At 30.3% G+C, this 21,446-nt stretch overlaps 1 protein-coding gene across 4 annotated transcripts in view; it reads right to left on the bottom strand.

Moving 5' to 3' along the window:
- The window catches only part of LOC140063146 (rho guanine nucleotide exchange factor 28-like), a 76,280-nt gene that overhangs the window by 16,643 nt on the left and 38,191 nt on the right, over positions 1–21,446 (bottom strand). For 2 of the 4 annotated variants that reach the window (XM_072109596.1, XM_072109595.1), the window contains 18 exons: positions 19,438–19,496; positions 18,506–18,596; positions 18,062–18,098; positions 17,217–17,270; positions 15,597–15,796; positions 15,156–15,208; positions 14,727–14,844; positions 14,288–14,367; positions 12,021–12,074; positions 10,444–10,498; positions 10,007–10,071; positions 7,250–7,311; positions 5,416–5,463; positions 3,993–4,113; positions 2,361–2,412; positions 1,446–1,498; positions 850–1,023; positions 338–463 (listed from right to left, as the gene is read on the bottom strand). In XM_072109596.1, coding sequence (XP_071965697.1) covers positions 338–463; positions 850–1,023; positions 1,446–1,498; positions 2,361–2,412; positions 3,993–4,113; positions 5,416–5,463; positions 7,250–7,311; positions 10,007–10,071; positions 10,444–10,498; positions 12,021–12,074; positions 14,288–14,367; positions 14,727–14,844; positions 15,156–15,208; positions 15,597–15,796; positions 17,217–17,270; positions 18,062–18,098; positions 18,506–18,596; positions 19,438–19,496 — 1,502 coding nt within the window. The remainder of the gene's footprint in view (positions 1–337; positions 464–849; positions 1,024–1,445; positions 1,499–2,360; positions 2,413–3,992; positions 4,114–5,415; positions 5,464–7,249; positions 7,312–10,006; positions 10,072–10,443; positions 10,499–12,020; positions 12,075–14,287; positions 14,368–14,726; positions 14,845–15,155; positions 15,209–15,596; positions 15,797–17,216; positions 17,271–18,061; positions 18,099–18,505; positions 18,597–19,437; positions 19,497–21,446) is intronic. The other 2 variants (XM_072109598.1, XM_072109599.1) reach the window with 2 other exon arrangements.

Genomic DNA, 21,446 nt, shown 5'->3' with positions numbered 1-21,446 from the left:
AGTAGCACAACACAAAACTAACTCCTAGGCATGATTCAACATGAATTAGTGGTCTTTAGCAGTAGCACAACACAAAACTAACTCCTAGGCATGATTCAACATGAATTAGTGGTCTTTAGCAGTAGCACAACACAAAACTAACTCCTAGGCATGATTGATTCAACATGAATTAGTGGTCTTTAGCAGTAGCACAACACAAAACTAACTCCTAGGCATGATTCAACATGAATCACGATTCTAATTAAACTTTGAGTCTAGTATCCAATCATGGCATTAAAAGTATGTTTATGTAAACAATATAAATCTTATGTTAAAACATGATTCACACAGGTCTTACTTTTATAAATATTTGAAATTTCCGATCTGTTTTAAGTAAGTCCTTGTAAGTTTTTACAGCCTCTTTTTGTCGACTGCAAAAGTAAGAATATGCCTGTACCATCTTCTCACCAGATTCACCATCAAACTAAAAAAAAAAAAATGTCAATATATTTAAACAGTCATTGGAATAATTATGTTTATTTACTAATTATGTAAACAAAATTGCCAAAAAAAAAAAATTAATAATACATTTGAAACATATTAGAGCATCATTTATTAAACTCTCTATAAATAGCATAATAAAGTAGTGAGGGCTCAACTATTCTTTTTGCTGGATTGATTTACTATATAATAAATTGTCCCCAGCTTCAATTTTTTATTTTGTCTTTTTTATAAATAAAATCATTATTTTCATTTCATTCATTTATTTTCTGGCGTAAGTGAAAGTCTTTATTAAAACTACAAAATGGCTCATAACTTTATTTTTCAAGTTCTTAAAGAAAATATATATTTATTAATTAATAAATGTACCTGATTGACAAGGACATCTCCTATACAATCTACTACATTTGAATCAGACTGTCTCTCCTTTAGTCGACTGTGAAAAGATGATGCTATCTCTACAAGCTCATTCAAACTTGGGAAGATTTTATTGATGGCTTCACGCTCCATGTGGACCTCATGTTGCATCCCATAACTAAAGATCTGAAAAGAATGATATTAAAAAATTAGCAAAATCAACACAGTACATTAAAACTGGAAACTTGAAAATATTCTTCCATTCAACTACTGAAAATCCATTGTTTTTTATACTAAATATAATACCACCATGGATCATTTTTGTGTGACATTACCAATTTTGCATTAGGAAAAGGAAAACTTATTTAGAAAAGACATCAGTTTGAATTCTAACACTTATGACTGAATTTAAGAATTTAACATAAATTTAAATCTTTATAAATCTAAGGAATATGAGTTTGATCTCGTTTTAAATTACATTTGCACTAATGTATACGACAGTAGTATCTAACATGCAATAATTAAATAAACATACTGTACATGTACAAAATCAATCATCCTAACATGAATGTTATCAAACTTGCCCACACTAAAATAAACATTCTTACCTTCTGCATTATCTTTAACGTTCTTAAATGATGTTTTTCCGTTTGAATAAGCTCTGAAAAAATTTGAAACAAATAATTTATGAAGAAAAAAACTTGATCGCACATTAGAGACTATTAATATTAAAAGTTGAGTAAAACACAAGTTTTTATTCTTTTTTTAACGCGCATTAAGCACTCTTGAGTGGTATGTGCACTATATAAATTTATATTAATATTATTATGTACAAATAAACTTCTTCTCTAACTCTAGTAATAATGGGATACAAGCAGGCAATGCGTTGGTGTCTACATATAACTATAATCTCAACAAATTTGCAAGTGTGATTTGGGAACACATTGTAAATCATTGTACTATTCTTTTGTGGTAGATTGAATAAACAAATCAGTTTTGGTAAATCAGTGGCAACTAAAAAGGAACTGAATAATACGATTGTCCCCGAGGATACTTCTGCAGGTTTCTAAGTCATTTGTTTTTAATCTCTTGAAAGGTTTTAATCTATTTTATATTGAAGATTCTAATTAAAGATCAATCACTTTTATGTTAAAATACTTGTTACATGTATTTATGTAGATTAAATTAATATACAAACAAAACAGGTTGTCTTGAGCTCTTTAAAGATGCACTGTCTCTTATTCATTTATTTATTTATTTACATAGTGCATATTTCACATCTCCTTATTATCATAGAACATGATTCAATATAAATGTGATGTCAATCAATGCTAGTTAATATTATATTATTTAGTAAATTTAACACCAACTTTTTTACAACATTATGCTAATGTTGCCAGTTAGTCGTAGAGAATCAGAATTGCTGAATTCTAAGAATGTATTAAAAAAACTCTAGGTTCCAAACCAATAAATAATCTGTTTGCTAATTAATTAGTAACAGTTTTGAAAAATGTTATCTTTACCAAATATGTGGTCCTGTCTTTTAATATCCCTTGTGTTCATTTTCTTAAGAGACTGCAAGAAGAAAGAAATATTAAAATGTTAAAAATATATATTCAGGTATACTTTAAACAATTCATAAAAATATATGAAAAACAAGTATCCTAAAGGCTTAAATTGTTGTCTTACATAACCACTTATAACATGTCACAAAATAAGTCAAAACCCATAAAAAAACAAAAATCCTCATGCAATAATTGAAAAATATTTGTTTGAATGCAAATGCAATAGAATTACAGGTATTAATAGCTAGATACCAATATTAAATGTGTACACTATTTAGTTAAATAATTATATTACAAAGAAACATACATATTGGGAATAGTACAGTTTGGATTGTGCAATATATTTTCCTTGACAGTCCATTGTAAGCACTGTAGATTTGTGTAGATTTGACTAGCCTATATTCTATTTTGTTAGCCCAATGTACATGGCTATAAAACATTGTCTATGTTCTTATCTTTTGTTTATTTACATCTTAAAAAGGAGACAGCTAAGCTAGCCTGAAATCATTCTAAATACTAGAAACTAAGCTAATACTAAGTAATGTACCAAGAAAACTTCAAAATGTCAGATAATAATATTACATGCTGACATTAATTAAAATCAAAATAAAATGTCATTTGCACACTGAAATTTGTCTACTAATAACAAATAGAACAAATAATGAAATGTAATAGTAAAACAATAGTTGATAAGGTCAGTGTGTGACATGTGTGAGTACAGTATTGAGTCTGTCTATGTTTATAGGTTTTTTTTCCAACTTCAATGTTTAACACGTTCACTGCCACGGCGTATTTATACGTCAAAAATTGCGTGTCGCTACTTGCCAAGACGTAATACTACGTCAAAATCGTAGCACTTTTGTATTGTATGTAGAATCACTGGCAGTGGTGATTGGAACAGGAATTATCGCATGGCAGTTTATGAATGATGTACGTAAACGATAATCTAAAAATAAATGTCATATGTTTGTTTGTGTTTATTCCCTCATGCATTGAATATGGTTGATACGATGGCGCCCTCACACTCAATATAATCATCTCAAACATGTCATAAATTGCGCTAATAGTAAATAAAAATAATAAAGGATGAAATGATTCAGTGTGGTTTACTGTTTTTATCTCTCGATGATAGGTTTGACCGATTTTAGCGCGGAAAATCCCCGACGTATATTTACGTTCCTGGCAAAGTCAATAAAATTGTTGGACCATTGCCAGTGACGTATTTATACGTCTCAACGGTTTTTCCCGCCATCGTATTTTGAATGACATCATGATAGTCTGTGACCAGATGTTACACTTTCAAACTGTAATTTAATATGTAAACGGGACTTGGCACTGGGACAGAAATTACGGAAAATGCCTTGGCAGTCAATGTGTTAACACAATGTTAAATTGTAAATTTCAGAATATCATGGTAATTTAAATTAGATTGTGTTATATATGAGAGTAAATATAGATTTATTAAAATATTCACACCTAGCCCAACCCCAGAGATTGTACACACCAGGCCTATCTGTATGGTGTGCACCTCGGTGTGGAGTTTGCCAACAACATCTGTTATTACTTCTAATTAATAAAATTTAAATATACCTTTTTGTCCATTGTTGCACTCCATGATTCTGGTTCAGGGCCTTTCATAGCAATGTCTTCATCATAATCATACTGTACATCATCCAGTGATTCAATAGAGGCTGAATGGGTACTATTTAAGCTGTATCGAGAAAAATCATAATTATCGTCATCACTATCAACAATCGCTGTTCCTCTCCTTAAAATATGAGGAGATGCATGTAGGGGATGCCTCAATGATGAAACAGACATATTTGCTCAAGTTTTTGACTGATATAACAGTATGTATGTATGATCCTTAAGAATAAAATGGTCAATGCACTTGTATGTAATATCCCAGGTTGTATTAGACAATTGTCAGTATCCGGCTTGTTACAAAATCATGCTAGACAACGTGATCCATTAATCAGCATCTTTCACATGCAAACGGCAGAATCTAAACAAACGTCGCTATATGTCAAACTACTTTCTCTTATCTATCAGAAATGCGCAACCTTAACTCAATCTTCCACAATCACATAATGAATTCTAGTATATACAGAAATCTGTGTAAAGTCCGCCTACTGAATAGTAATTCAAATTTAATGGTAGCAATTAAAGCAAGTACTTGTGTTTCAGGTGTTTTAGAAGGTTGTGAAAGCAAAACATTCAATTCAGACAATTACCAGCTAAAATCCTACGTACTTGATAATAATATTCGTATTATCACCAGTATTATAATGGATTGGAATATATACCAAAAGGAGGTTAGGCCAGGTTTGATATTATTTATTAAATGTAATACCTGCCTGAGTTTAAGGTAAAAAGATACAGAAAAAAACACTAAATTATATCAATCAATGTAATCTAGATTAGAGGGAAGTATATTTACATAAGCCTACAGATTATCATTATAATTTATATGAATATTTTGTTAATAAATATGAACCTAATCTAGAAAAGAAAAACTCTTAATGATTTTGTTATCAATGTGTTTAGATTGTGTTAATGAACCTATTATTTCCTCCACCCAGAATGTTTTACCCTCATCATTGATTGTATGTTTGTTTGTCCCATATATTTCCTCCACCTAGACATAACACCATCATTCATTTGATTGTCTGTCTTTCTGACAAGATGTTTTTTTTTTACTACATGGATGCGCACATGTTTGCGCAGGTTATCGTTACTGTGTTTTTTTAGTCTTGGCAGAATTCACAACTCTCAACTCTCTGATTGCTCTTGTTATTATTTATTTCAGTAAACATTTTTAGTTGCAATCTCACAGCAGGACAAATAAAACATTTATAAATAGATGCAATAAAAAGAATGCTAAAATAATCATTGGGAGAAAACAATAAATGCAGACTATTGAGAGGATTTGATTTAGTATTTTTAGTAAACGGTAGGTGTGATAAGAACAATACGGAGGTTGCCCAAACTGTCTATTAACATAAAAACTTACCTTGGATTTATCAATGTCATATCAGCATCAGTTGTGTCTTCCATTCTTCTATAAAAAAAAAACAAAGCAGAACAATTAAACAGAACTAACTACAGTAAAAACTCTCTTTTCAACTTCTCCTCTTAACATGTTTATTTATCATGATGTTATAAATTTGGTTCATTAAAATAAAAATTCATAAATTTGTGGTTGATAATTAAGTGTTTTTATTGGGATTAATTTAAATATTGTTTTATTATTATATTATTTTTGAGTAACTAAATTTGGTGTAATTACAAGAACTAGATGGTACGCTCACTTCGCTCGCGTACCATCTAGGTCGTGCGTACCATCTAGTTCGTGCACACAGATGGTTCTCGAATACACAGTAATTTCAGCGTAACAAAACTGGCGATTTCAAATGTACGTACCGCAGGATGATAATACAGTAGTTATTATTGTTTACAGAAACGAATAAATAGACACGATGATTTATGTATTAAACTGAAATTAGCACACTGGGAATTACTTCCAAAATTAGTCCAAATTTGTTATTTGGACTCATTTAAACAAACCCAATTTGTGTTTTGTGTGTAACATTAGGGTTGAGGGATGGGGAAGAGGATATGGGTACAAAGAAGAACACTGTTTTAATATATTCTTTATCTACTCAGTAACGAAATATGTTTTTCATGTTTGATAGGCCTATAAATAATATACCACTTGATACAGTAACACATTTGCGATTTAATACTTTGTTAAAACTGTCACTGTTATAGTCCATTGAAATAGCATGTACATGTAACGATACACGTACCACTACAACGTTTATATTCTTTGTAATTATTAATTAATACAAACATTGAGAAGCAACTGTCAGTAGTACAGTTTATTTGTATATTGTACGTTTTGTATAACAGTAGGGCCTACTCACAGGCCTATAAATAATATACCACTTGATACAGTAACACATTTGCGACTTAATACTTTATTGTTAAAACTGTCACTGTCATAGTCGATTGAAATAGAATACGGTAGTACATGTAACGATACACGTACCACTACAACGTTTATATTCTTTGTAATTATTAATTAATACAAACGTTGAGAAGCAACTGTCAGTACTACAGTTTATTTGTATATTGTACGTTCTATATAACAGTAGGGCCTACACTCACAGTAATACGTTTATTTGTACATGATTGTGTTATACATCTAACAGTACCCACACTCACAGTAAATTAAATGGCGACCACAAATGTTAATACGTATTTATTGCAATACTATATCTATATATAGGTTTTAGGTTAATTCCCCAAGGGCCAATAAATTTACCTACAGCTGGTGGTACTTGTGTTAAAGCAAAGAGTTATTATTGGAATGTTCCATTCATCGGAAATCAATACATTTGTATAAATGTATATTAAATCTATCAAAATAGTATGTTTTTAAGAAAATAGGTCTGTCTTCAACATTATGATGCTGTACTCGAGCTGTTCAACCGGTTTTCATCCATTAAAAACAATTATCGTAGGAGGAGATAGGAAAATGCGAAGCATCCTCGTATTATTGTATGCGGGTATTTTTCAAGATAGACATGCATTGGACAGTGTATACCACGATCGGAAAACACCCCTATTTGGGGCAAATCGTTGAACCTAAATTCGTTTTAATCGTCAATAACTAATTATCGAACTCCATTTAATTAGTAAACAGGGTTACATCAGGTGGTTAAAATCAGTATTGAAAGCACGAACCAACTTTATATACCATCGAGTAAACATTCTAGAAGTAAGGCGCGATTTACCGAATTTTGCCCTTACGTAAATTTATATATAGATAATGGTATACATACGATGCAATGAAACTTGTCCTGTGGAAGGCTTTAACATCCGGTGAACTATTATTCACATTAATCTAAAGAAAACATTGTATACAATTAGTTGAGCTAGATAAAAAACATGACAATAAGTCATACTTGGCTGTATGCTGAAATAAACAATACATTGCAACATTGATAAAAAATGTAAGTTCTGTCTACACTATCAAACTAGTTTGAAAAAAATGTGAGATTTGTCCAAAAATGGTAGTGATATTCCCAAATATGCTAGTGATATACAGGGCACATCACATTTTTTTGTCACATAAAGTTTGATAGTGTAGACAGAGCTTAATAGATGTTGCAACTTTTCTAATCTGTACTTTTATTGGGAAACTGAAAATCCTCAGCAACAATTCAAAAAATAAATGTGAAATGGTTAAAAAAAGAAAAGGAGAAAACATGCAAGATTTTAAACAATGTACAGTCGAATATTAAGCATAAATTGAGATCGTTGGAGATAAAACAAAATTTTAAAAGCAAAGACAGGCACTCTATCAACATTTAGCTGATTATACAACCTTTGTCACTAAAGTGCACATTTTGCTAATTTACAACCTCTGTCACTAAAGTGCACATTTTGCGTTTTTCAGGAAAAGCTGGAGATAATTTCTTGGAATGATATTTGCACAAGTCTCTGACTGGCAAAAGAAAGTAGCTAAGTCGTGGAAAAACTACAGCAGCAGCATAAATTGTTGTTATAATGGAGCATGTAAACGTGTGGATTAATTACTAGATGTTGATGTAGCACGTTGCACGAGTTTATCAACCACGTTTATAAATCAAATCAATCAATTAATCACTATGCAATAAAAAAAAATGCAATTTCAGTAGCCGAATACGACTAATGTACATAAAGAAACAATGTAAACATTATAGGTCAGGTCAAGTATAATATATATTGTTATGAACAAATTTGGAGTTGAATGTTTTACCATTTCATGATGTAGTACACAACAATTAACATATCTTGTTTCATGACCAAAAATGATAATCATTTTATTACAATAACTAATGTATATCAGTACTATGAAGTTTCTCTCTGGCTGTGTGTTTTACATTTGATGAAAAGCATTATATTTATAGCAGGCGGTCCGAGTTCGAGTCTCGATTGGGGCGACTTTTTCTCATTCTCACAGATTTCCTCATCTTTATCGTTTCAAATTAATTAATTAAATTTCAGTATATCACCGGGCGGTTTAGAATTAATGTTCTTTGCCTGATTTGTTTATATATGTATATATATTTATATATATGTATATATATTTACACAACAGGCATAGAAATAAATTCCAAACCGCCCGGTGATACACTGAAAATTATTTAATTAATTTTTGAAACGATAAAGATGAGGAAATCTGGGAGAATGAGAAAAAGTCGCCCCAACCGAGACTCGAACTCGGACCGTCTGCTTGATATGCAGTTGCCCTAACCATTAGACCACTGGGGCTTTCATGGTATTGTTCTTTAACTCGATCGGATAACGACCCTTTAACATTCTCGGCGTGGTACGGTTGGAACACAACTAGTCCTCAGTTGTACGCACGCGCACCAGAGATCAATTTGATACGCCCTCATCTATAATTCAGTATATTTATTCACTAAGCGGGATCTTGAGAGATACTTTTATATATATATAAACACAACAGGCATAGAAATAAATTCCAAACCGCCCGGTGATACACTGAAAATTAATTAATTAATTTTTGAAACGATAACGATATATGTATATATATTTATATATATTTATGTATATCAGTACTATGAAGTTTCTCTCTGGCTGTGTTTTATATTTGATGAAAAGCATTATATTTATTTATATTAAATTTAAACTGAAATCTAGCCGTTTTAGTGCTTGTTTTAAAAACACTCCCAAACTGTACATTTCCAATTCTTGAAGTAGGGAGCATACAGTAGATACTTAAGTAGGGAGCATACAGTAGATACTTAAATAAAAAACATAGCTCAGTGAAACTAACTCGGTAGCTTGTAGCAACATAAGATAAATGACTACTCTATAAGTTAATAGAAATAAATTATGCTGACCTGGGAATACCGATGACCTTTCAACCCTGACCTCTGCACTACACCCATTGCATAAAGAATGGATGTTTTATTTTCATTAAAATCCATAAAATAGGTACAAAATGTAATAATAATAAGAATTTATCTGGCTAATACTGTAAACCAGGGACACTATCTGCCATGTAACTATTCAAGGAAATGCAAATTTACAAGTTTCAGTTTCAGTAATAACTTTCATTTACTAATTAACCTTTAACATTATTTTCTTAAATTGGACATTGTAAGGAATATTTTGAATAAATTATTTCTCTAGTGTGTGGAAAGTGGCAGTTAAATTTGTGTATGAAATTCACTTTAGATTTTGTTCAATTTTTGTTTCCCATTTATTGTCTATGAAGTGGAAATTAATAAATGACTAATATATAAATGTAGATATACAAGGTATATATAAGGTTTTGATTATATAAGGTAATAGAAAATTGGTGACTAAAAGATTAGATAAATACAGTAGTTCAGTGTTCTTGTGAAACAGGACAGGAAATATATCATTTGTAAAACAAATTTAAATTGAATTGTTTTGATGGTCCCTAATGGATGGACCATCCTCACAAAATATACTTAAAATATTTTTTTTGTTAAACAGATGATTTTAAAAGTACCATATCGACTTAAATATAATTCAGCTTAAAATACTAAAATGTCACTTACCATTCCCAAAGTAGAAGGCAGCATAGATTTGGGTCTTTCACGTACAGAGTGACTAGGATGAAGGGCTATAAGAAATCATTTCAATGTTTGCAAAATTACTTTTCACGATCTTGGTTAAATTCATTTTTAGAAAATCAATTAAAAGATTCAGTATTTTAATATTACTTATAGGATTTGTATGGTTCCATAATTCATGACAAAACTTCATAATTCTATGGCAAATTTTGGTTACTCTTTAAAAATATCGAAATCAATTGATCTGCAATATTAAAATTATTATGTAACGCTTACTGTATTCCTATTATTATAATTTAATTAATCTGCAATTACCAAAATAACATGCACAAGTCTGTGTAATACAAGCCTAAGTATTCCTGTTACTTTTTAAGTCAATAGAGGGAGACAAATAGTTGGTCAAGGTTTATAAGTTACAATACCTGAAGGTTTTGTTGAAACTGTTCGCTCTTTGAAGCTGGTCGTTGACCTCTGAATCTATTACAAAATAAGAATATTGATTGATAAATTAAATAAATATCAATAATATGTAATAAAACATAAATATTTATTTATGAAAATTGAATAATGAAGTCAGAAGTTTGCTTTTGCTTAACTTTTGAATAATTAAATATTAAATCTACAAAAAATTTCAAAAAATAATGATTTGCTTATAATGAAGCAAAAGGTTTGCTTGATGACTTTTGAATCAATATTATATATTAAAAAAACTATTTTAAAATAAAAATAGAAAATGATTTGCTTAGAAAATGATTTGCTTATGGAAATGTGACTTTTGAGTAAATAACTAATGATTCAACAAATCTAAAAGAACTCTCTTATTCCAATAACAATCACAATATACCATCCTCATGGACAACAAAACTATTTAAAGCCTTTTTCTTACCCGGGCATCATATATTAGCAATATAAACTATTAAATTATGATTGATTTAATTGTTTAGCAGTTGGTGCTTATACCAGGATGGTCAAAATAATAAATACTGTATTAATAATACTATTGTTAATTTAATTAGTAATGACATAGAGCAGCTGATATTTCTTGAAAAATAATGGTGTTTCAGTTTATATACATTTAAAATTTAAACAAATAATAATTTATTTAGACACTGAAATAAACTGTTAAATGATATTATCAAAATTCTAAATAAAAAATGATGTTATTTTTGCTAGAAAAAGCTGCTCATAATGCATTTGCTAATATAGATAAATGATGAATTCATTATTAAATGCGCGTGCAAAAATAAGGTATAGAACCAAAAAGAAGGTACACAAACAATATAGTTGTTAGATCTTGTACTACAGTGTCGACAAATTAAGAGTAATTAAAAAAAAAGAAATAAAATAACAGTTTCGCTGGTGCAATGATACAACATAGCAATAATACATCTATTGAAGTCTTTACATTTTGTAATCCATGCTATACAGTATAAACATTACAAATTTGCCTACTTTTCACTAAGTGAAACATAAGTGTTTATTATTTTTCTATTTCAAATCCCTTTCTAAGAAAAATGCTTTGTTTTTCACTTGAGTGAAATTAGTAGTTCAAATAAAACAATTGTGCAACCAATCATAACTCAGGAAATGACACGTTTTTGAGCGCTCATGCAAAACAGGGCAGATACATAGAGGTATGAAAATAGCAACTATTTGTTCTTGTAGTAGAAAGGGTAACAAGATTTTTTTGTAAAAACATTGGATTTGGTTTAAATTCACTTAGTGGGAAATAGGCTTCAGACTGCATGCAGCGCAGTGCAACTTATTGGAGCTTGTCATCATCTATTAGCCAACTGTACAGTATATAGTTGGCTATGCATGGATCACAAAATGGCAGATATCACAACAGACATACTTTATGTTGCTATTTCTGTAACGTAAATTAACTTAAATAAAATAAAAATGATGACAAAAGAAATTGTTCGATGTGACTTTAAAGCAAAAATTTCAAGTTTTGTTAGACAGCTGCTGCTCATAAATTGAGAAAAATATGTATCACCTCTGAAATTGTAGGTTTGACGAGCGAGTGACCAAAGTATCGCAGGATCATATTCTGGAAAAAAGAGCTAATGAGCTGACTAAAAGTGTAGTGATGGCAGAGGCAATGTTGAAACGGTAAAGAGTGTAAGCAGACTGTTGTATGGCAATATTGATAAAAGAACTAATGACCTACCTAAAAGTGTAGTGATGTCAGAGGCAATGTTGATAGTAGGGTAGGAGATTGATGTCTGTGGCAATATTGATAAAAGAACTAATGACCTACCTAAAAGTGTAGTGATGTCAGAGGCAATGTTGATAGTAGGGTAGGAGATTGATGTCTGTGGCAATATTGATAAAAGAGCCAACGAGAAGACAAGTAAAAGTGCATATTTTGGGTTTACTAATACTTGTATTTGTTCAAATTTCACGGTCTCTACCTCAAAAAGATTAATCTATCTTTTAACTGAGGATCTAGCAGTTGCATGTGAATTTAATTTTGTAAAATCTTGCATATGAATGACAGTTAGGCTCTGTGAATTCATGCTGGCTATATTTCATTAAACAGGTTAAAATCTAGAAATCATCATGACAAGTTTGGGTTGTCCGTGCATGTGTTGATTATTATTTATTATAAATTAATGCAGAAAAATATTATGATTTGATCGACAAAATGTCACATGAATTCAATCATCCATAATAAGTTAACAAAATTAGGGGTCACCATTCATCCTGAGGTTGTACACAAATTCAACATGCATGTCTTAATTTTGCATTTGAAGTTTATGAAAATGAATAGAATTGAAAGGTGTGAAGAACAGGAAAAAAAACCGCCATTCTACGTTCCTTGTGTGTGTGTGCCATCTACTTTTAAACGTTCATGCACGCATCATTTCTTGTGCCACACTTCATTTTTACTTTATACAATGTTGACTCTTGATATGATTTACAGTTTTATTCAGTTTCCTGCACATCTATATTTAGAGTCAATCTTCTGACAATGTTATACAATTTGATGTTCACAAGATTTACAGATGCAACAAAAATCGTGGAAAAAAAGAAGAATAGGAAAAGAAATCCTTGCAATCAATCAAGGATTATCCGCAATATCAATTGCAGATAACCAAGTAGATAGCAAAAGAAATCCTTGCAATCAATCAAGGATTATCCGCAATATCAATTGCAGATAACCAAGTAGATAACAAAAGAAATCCTTGCAATCAATCAAGGATTATCCGCAATATCAATTGCAGATAACCAAGTAGATAGCAAAAGAAATCCTTGCAATCAATCAAGGATTATCCGCAATATCAATTGCAGATAACCAAGTAGATAACAAAAGAAATCCTTGCAATCAATCAAGGATTATCCGCAATATCAATTGCAGATAACCAAGTAGATAGCAAAAGAAATCCTTGCAATCAATCAAGGATTATCCGCAATATCAATTGCAGATAACCAAGTAGATAACAAAAGAAATCCTTGCAATCAATCAAGGATTATCCGCAATATCAATTGCAGATAACCAAGTAGATAGCAAAAGAAATCCTTGCAATCAATCAAGGATTATCCGCAATATCAATTGCAGATAACCAAGTAGATAACAAAAGAAATCCTTGCAATCAATCAAGGATTATCCGCAATATCAATTGCAGATAACCAAGTAGATAGCAAAAGAAATCCTTGCAATCAATCAAGGATTATCCGCAATATCAATTGCAGATAACCAAGTAGATAACAAAAGAAATCCTTGCAATCAATCAAGGATTATCCGCAATATCAATTGCAGATAACCAAGTAGATAACAAAAGAAATCCTTGCAATCAATCAAGGATTATCCGCAATATCAATTGCAGATAACCAAGTAGATAACATTTTTTCATTTAAGATTTTGTACCTTGTGCGGAATTAAATTCTAAATAGGTAAAACACTGGGCCATGAGTCTAAATATTACAACACTTTGTATCTAGTGGAAAATACAATTATTTTATTTTGAGTATTGATAATAATGAATGCTGGTTGGCAAGAGGATATGGATGTGGGCTTTCATGTGAATTATATTATATTATAATTTATATAAAAACTACAAACAACATTTAGTAAAATGTAATTAAAAATCTATATTAATAGTTAAATTCTATTAATAATCTCTTTGTCAAAACAAACCTAAATGTATTATTTTCAATCTTTGATTAATCAACAAACATTTTTTAAATTAAAAAACAATGCAAAATGCAATTAATAAAATATCAACACATTAATGGTATTTATATAAAATAATAGATTACCTGTTTTGGATGCCTGGAAGGCTTTGTACAGGAAACAACATTATCTTTACATGAACTATTATGTACAATCACTTGACAGACTGTAGAAAGAACAACAAATGTATACAATGAAAATAAAAACAGTGTAACTAGCTTACATAATAAATAAAATTAAAATAGGTGGATGGAAAGTATACAAATAATGAATGTTTATGGATTCTGGCTAATTCCTTCTCCATGGTTGGATGATGGAGAATATTGCATGAGTTGAAAGATTGACTGATATATATATATATATATATATATATAATATATAGGGACCACAGCAAACTTAGTTTATGATGTGAGAGCCATGCAGCGTCAACCTTCAAATAAATACATCTAGTGTGCAACTAAATACAGGGTGTTACTGCAACTAAATACAGGGTGTTACTGCAATAAGGAATGTTATAATGCTTACTTGAACATTGCAAGGCGTCTTTGTTGGTAACAGACTTTTCACATTGATGGCACTTTTTGTTATTGGAGAATACAACTCCTACAAATTGATGCTTTGCACGGTTTTCTTCACGTTCTTTCTGCAAGTAAAACCAACAGACCACGTAAAACCAACACGTAAGTAAAACCAACAGACCATGTAAAACCAACACGTAAGTAAAACCAACAGACCACGTAAAACCACGTAAGTAAAATAAACAGATGTTTTAGGCACAAAAGAGAGGTTTAACAGTACCAATCAACAAGGATCGAAATGTATATGTCAAGTCCTTCAGAAGCTTTCATTAATATGGAAGAGCATGTTTATGTTTGAATTTACCTATCTAGAAAATGTTTAAATAAACTTATAGCCAGACAGTGCAACCACCAGTACCTGTATAGTTAAACTTACCTTTTCTTTTTTTGTTTTTTGTTTCAGAAAACTGAACTTTCTCATTGGATTACCTTAAAATAAAGAAGAAAAATAAACATAGGATGTACTGTTACTTTTATTTTGGTTTGTATTACAGAAAGAAACTTGAGGGCGAGATTTTGGGTCATAGATTATTGTTTTCAAGTTTATGCAATTCTTTGAACAAAAACTGTAGCTTTTAGGCCGTATACATTACTCTACGTTTTTGTAAAAATCCAAAATTACATTTCCATTAAAGTTTCCAGTTTGTTATTAAACTTTCTTGGGTTATCCTCAGTTCATACAGTTAACAATGTTTCTTTTTGTTTTAATTTGTGTCTGTTAGTAAAATTGAATGAACTGAAATAAAATGAAATGTAAGTGAAATGAAATAAGATGCACTGCTGCCTGTCCGATATGGGTAAAAAAGGTGATACATACGATGTTTAGGTTGATTGTCTCTCTTTATAATATCTGTCCGTTCTTCTTCATCTTGGAAGTTACGGGGGTCACCTAAAAATTCTGTCAATGACATACGTGCTTGTTTTCTTCGCCGTGATTTGAGGAATTCATTGTACTCCGGATCTCCTTCAAGTTCATCTGATTCCATTGGAACCTCTTCTGATGTTATTTTACTTATCCTATAAATTGATAAAATAAATGTATAATAATAATTGAAGAGAAAATTTTGTAATTTGCCTGACATGACGGGAACCTTCCATTAAAACTTCATCCAAGCAAAATAAGTTGGTCGGGTCATGAAACTTCTGACCTCTGTCACAAACAACCATGTCAATTAATTATTTTTTTAGGCAGATACTAGATGCAGGGGCTGCCATAAGAGTCAGCAGTGCTGGTTTAAAATGCCTAATGGGACCCCAGTACCACCATTTATACAACACCCCAGATGGTCTCCCATCCAAGCTCTAACCAGGCCCAACGTTGCTTAACTTCAGTGATCTGAGGTGGTAAAGCCGTGTGAAGTGAGAATAAATTTAAAACAAAATAAACATGTTTTAAATACTATTCAAAAGCTACTGTTATGAATCTAAAAATATGTCTGGTGTAACATTAAAGGTAGGAATATTTAGTAATATTAAGATCAACTATTTGTAGGTAAAGAAACTGACATAATTGTATATTATTGTGTTCTTACTGAATTAGAGATTTAGTTTAGATGAATTGAAGTAATGGTTTAATGTATTGTTCAAAAAGTATTGAAATAAAGCAAGGCATTAATGAAATTGATAATTAATATTAAGAGGATGACTGTGTCCAGGTAAGCCACCTGACTCATAAGACAACAAACTTAATTCAACCCAATTTCCTGTAACACATTACTAAATTATTAAATACTTACAAATAAATGACAAAACAATGTAAATTACATAGACAGCATGCATTGTATTAGTTCTGTATTACTAGTAGAGCTTTGTTACTTTAGTTGAGTGATAACAAAGTATTCTTTAATTTAAATTTTTACAATTAGAAATAAAAATCACAACACGAATTTTCAGATGGAATGTTAATTGAATAAATTACTTACTGATGCAGTTATTCTTCAATATAATTATATATAAATCAAACACATATAGATATATGTAATGAATAGTGGTATATCATTACATATGATATTAATACATGTAATTGAATAGTGGTATATCATTATATATCACATTAATACATATATATAATTGAATAGTGAGTGATATCATCATGATATCACATTAATTGTTAGTAGGTGACATGCAAATTATAAACAACATGCAAATAAAAAGAAACTTAACAAAAGTTTTGAAACAAAGCCAGTGCATAACAAAGTAAAAGTGAGATGACCACTGAAAAGAGTTTGAATGAACATGAATAAATGGTTTGTTAATTCTGTTTTTGCTAAACCATTTTAAACGACCATTTAAAACAAGCCCTGTAATATAACTAGACACATGGACACTCAAACCACCCTAACTAAAGGGACTAGGCTAGTTGAGGGTGGCCTTGCATACCATTACCAGGTTCATTGGTTTAACAAAACAAAAATAACTAACACATTTTTAAACTTACTGGTGATCAGCAATTGTCTTGGGCTTAGGGTGTGATGTGGAATGAGCTTTGGGCCTGTAAAAATGAGATAAGTTAGCCACTGCATACTCACTGCCAACATGGACAATGTGAGCAAGGAAACCAGGACAAAGAGTGGTGGCAGATATAAATCAGAAAAAGAATGAATGTATGCAAGAAAGATAGCCAATGGAGCTGAATGAAAAAAGAGCTGGAACTGTTTAGGAAATAAAATGTGTGTGAAAGATAAACTGTTTGATGATTAAAAGAACGGATAGCATAAAGCTAAATGTGGAAAGAAAATTCAGAAATTAAAAACATTATAAATGAAAAGAATACCAAAATTAAATATATTTCTCATATTATGTGTAGTAATCAAATATAGAAAAATGTGTGAAAAATGCAAAGTGTTGATTGTTGCAGTGCATGGAAACTTAAATTAAAAATTCAGAAACAAGAATCAAATCGAAAAAGAAGATTTAAAAAAAAAAAAATTTTCCATTTGAATGTTACTCATTGTGCAATTTACACAAAGTGAACTTTGCTTTTAGTATTTGCGGCTAAACTTACTTCGATGGTCCAGGGATATGTAAAATAAATCATTGTTATTATTATAAATTATTTTACATCTCCCTGGATGGTCATCATTAGTATGTGTGTGGCCATGCATGACCATCAAAGAATAAAACATGATTCTTACACCAGTAAATGGTGGAATGTGAATGCATTGCTTATTATGTGTCTGAGTGCTCAATATCATTGCAAATAAACACTTTAAATTGTGAATAAGTAAAAAGCATAAAACATGAACAGTGTGAATGAAATCAAAGTAATGACAAAACACTTACATTGTTGGTTCAAACATAGATACACTTCGATTTTGACCTAGTTATAAAAAAAGAAAAACAAATAGATCAACATATTGTTGTACAACATTGAAAACCTTTCACATACCATATATAATTATTTATATGAATAAATGACCCCTCCCCCACCCCCATTAAAATATCGTTTAGAACTGCTGGCCACATGGTATACACCAACTGTTGTATTTTAACACATTTTTATTTGTAGTAGAATTCATTGATTTCTGTGAATTACAATTTTATTACTGTATAATCTCTCCACAACATACACAAAGGTAATTCATTTTCAGTTTTCAAAAATGATTATGGTGTTTAAAATAAAAGAGTAGAAAGAAATTGGACGTTGTCTCAAATTTTTAAAATTTTATTGGATATAAAATAAAAAAGATGGCATATTATATTTGACTTGATGAAATAGATACATACGTTTTTCTCTGTCTTTGTTTGAGCGCAAACGAACCTTAGGTACACTTTCCAAGGGGCCTAGGTTCACCATGTCTATACTCTCATCAACAGCCTGGTGAAATAGTTAATAAAAACATTAGAATTATTAATTATGTCAACTATTGTAAAAATAAATGTATATAACAGTTTTTACTCAATTTTGTTATAAAACTATATTATATATTCATAGTCATTGTATAAAGCCTTGTCTACACTATCAAACTTTATGTGACAAAAAAGTGTGATGTGCCCAAATATGGTAGTGATATGCCCAAATATGTTAGTGATCATGTCCATATATTGGCACATCAAATAAAATTTGATAGTGTAGACAGAGATTAAAGATGTAATAAGGTTAGCAACTTTGTTCTTAAGAGTCACCTTTGACCTAAACATTCAGCTATCAACCATCTTACGACATTAGATACGCCCCCTACTGTTTTCAACAATTATACCGGTTTTATTTTACCGCGTTTCTATTCAATTATTTGCTGACTTCATGGTTGAGAAGTACTCAATATTTGTGATTGTTTGTGTTGCCAAGAAACAAGGTCCTATCAAGCACTACTTTAAGTACAATTTTAAGGTCAACATCTGAGCATCAAAATAGCTTGCTCTACTTTCAGACACTGTTGGTGGTGAATATTGTTTCTTGAATATAAAGCCTCGATTGCATTGGATTTAAGTCAAATTGCCGGCTAACTTGAATAAGAAAAGTCTAAATCAGACCATTTACAGGCCACTGCCTCACCACTAGCAAATTTTGGTAAATCCATGGTAAATCGTATTGTATTATCCAAGTGGGAACAATGGTCAAATTAACCGATGACATTTGGTTAGTTACATTGGCTAAATTTACCCAGTGTGAACAAGGCTTTAGATGCTTTAGTAAGTTATATACTTGGACAACTTACAAGTTGGCTGCCTATTGATGATGATCTGGAGTCGCACACCATCTCTTCTTTCTGGGAATCTGAAAAAGAAAATTATATAAATTATTTATAAGTAAACTATTAACATTATAATAATAGAATACATTATACAATATGAGAAGATGCCTTCCAGATATCTCTCCACAAACAGTATAGAGAAGATGCCTTCCAGATATCTCTCCACAAACAGTATAGAGAAGATGCCTTTAAAATGTCCCATAAATAGCAATACTACAGTACTGTAATTCCTATGCAATGTAATAAGGTGTTAACATGACCTTACATTAGCACTATTTATCATTGAGCTGTACATGTTCAATATTTTTTATCATTGAGCTGTACATGTTCAATACTATTTATCATTGAGCTGTACATGTTCAATACTTTTTATCATTGAGCTGTACATGTTCAATACTATTTATCATTGAGCTGTACATGTTCAATACTTTTGACGCTTATCTACTACTCTAGATATAATTATTCCTATTTTGAAGGTAAGCAGAAGCAATGTAAATCTTTAGCTTTAAATCATGTCTCAGAGGGCATGTTTCTGCTGAAAAAAATACCATAAAATCGTCATCTACGCCTTGGCTTTTATAAGATGCTTACCTAATATCAATCTCCATCAAATGAAAATAAATTACTGTATACTTAATGCTCAGGATTGATAGCAGACATTAATAAAAATAAATATTATCTACTACAATTAAATTTAAATAACAACACAAATATTTTGTAATTTATTGTACTCGGATTTTAATTATTGTACATTAACATTTTCCATAATTAAAAAAGGTAGACCTGTAAAAATTAATATATAATACACAAAATAAAATAATGAAAAGAAAAATATCTGAAGCAACATATATATAATGGTTCCTTTTCATAAATCTGAAGCAACATATATATAATGGTTCCTTTTCATAAATCCGACTAATGAAGAAGGGATTCTTAATGTAATCAGAAATTGAGCTTACGTCATGTTTCATTGCGTGTCATAAAATTCAACAATACATCCCAATTTATTTGATCAAACATCGTCATCTTGTGATTTCCTAAATCTATGTCTGTACATGCTAACTAGTGTTGACGTAATGCATATGGGATGTGATACATACAATATAACAACTATTTAATGATTACGTATAATTAATTAGTTGTAAATCTATTATCATAATACTACATAACTACATTATATAAAGATATTTTGTGTGTTTCAAAAACAATTTTTTTTATGGTGATCATTTCAACAGTAAATTAACATAATTTTCAAAATATTAGTAAGGTAATAATTTTGTCATAGTAATTATAAATGTCATATTGATTAATAATGGTTTTTTTTAAAGGCAAAAAGAAATTGATATTTATATTATATCAAAAGTGACCTTTTATTCACACCTTCCAAGCTGAAAAATGCATATTTGTTGGCAATTACCATATTAAAATTCTTTCAAATGTGCCTTAAGCAAATTCAAAGTAACTTAAAATGAAGATCTTGATAAAAGGTTAAGGGTATTTAATAAACTTTTGAACTTACAGTTATTATGTATAGAAATATAAATGGTAACATTTAATAGCACCGATCTACTGTTTTATAAAATGCAATAGGCATTTACTTTTTTTTTAATGTTTTTCATTACTTTCAGCCTTATTGATGTTTTGAACACTTGAATTCATATTTGAACTGTGCGAGATATGTTTAGAAGGACTTTAACTTTAACCATCTATATGACAGGACATTAGTGGATGTATGATAAATAAATAACCCTTAATCATCTGCCAGTAAATGCAAGTCACAATTAATATCATTATATTTTCCCACCCTTCAAAATATACACGGCAAATGTATTGTAAATAAATTGACTGAAGAAGAGGAATTGATATAATGAAATTGAATTATAAATGTAATAATGATTATGCAAGGTAAATAGATTAAATATTGTTTGTATGTCACACTATACTTCCTTGGTATAGGCTCTCAGGAAAGGCTT

The sequence above is a fragment of the Antedon mediterranea genome, chromosome 11 (genome assembly GCF_964355755.1).
Source record: "Antedon mediterranea chromosome 11, ecAntMedi1.1, whole genome shotgun sequence".
NCBI lineage: Eukaryota > Metazoa > Echinodermata > Crinoidea > Comatulida > Antedonidae > Antedon > Antedon mediterranea.
This window is presented reverse-complemented; position numbering and strand designations above follow the sequence as displayed.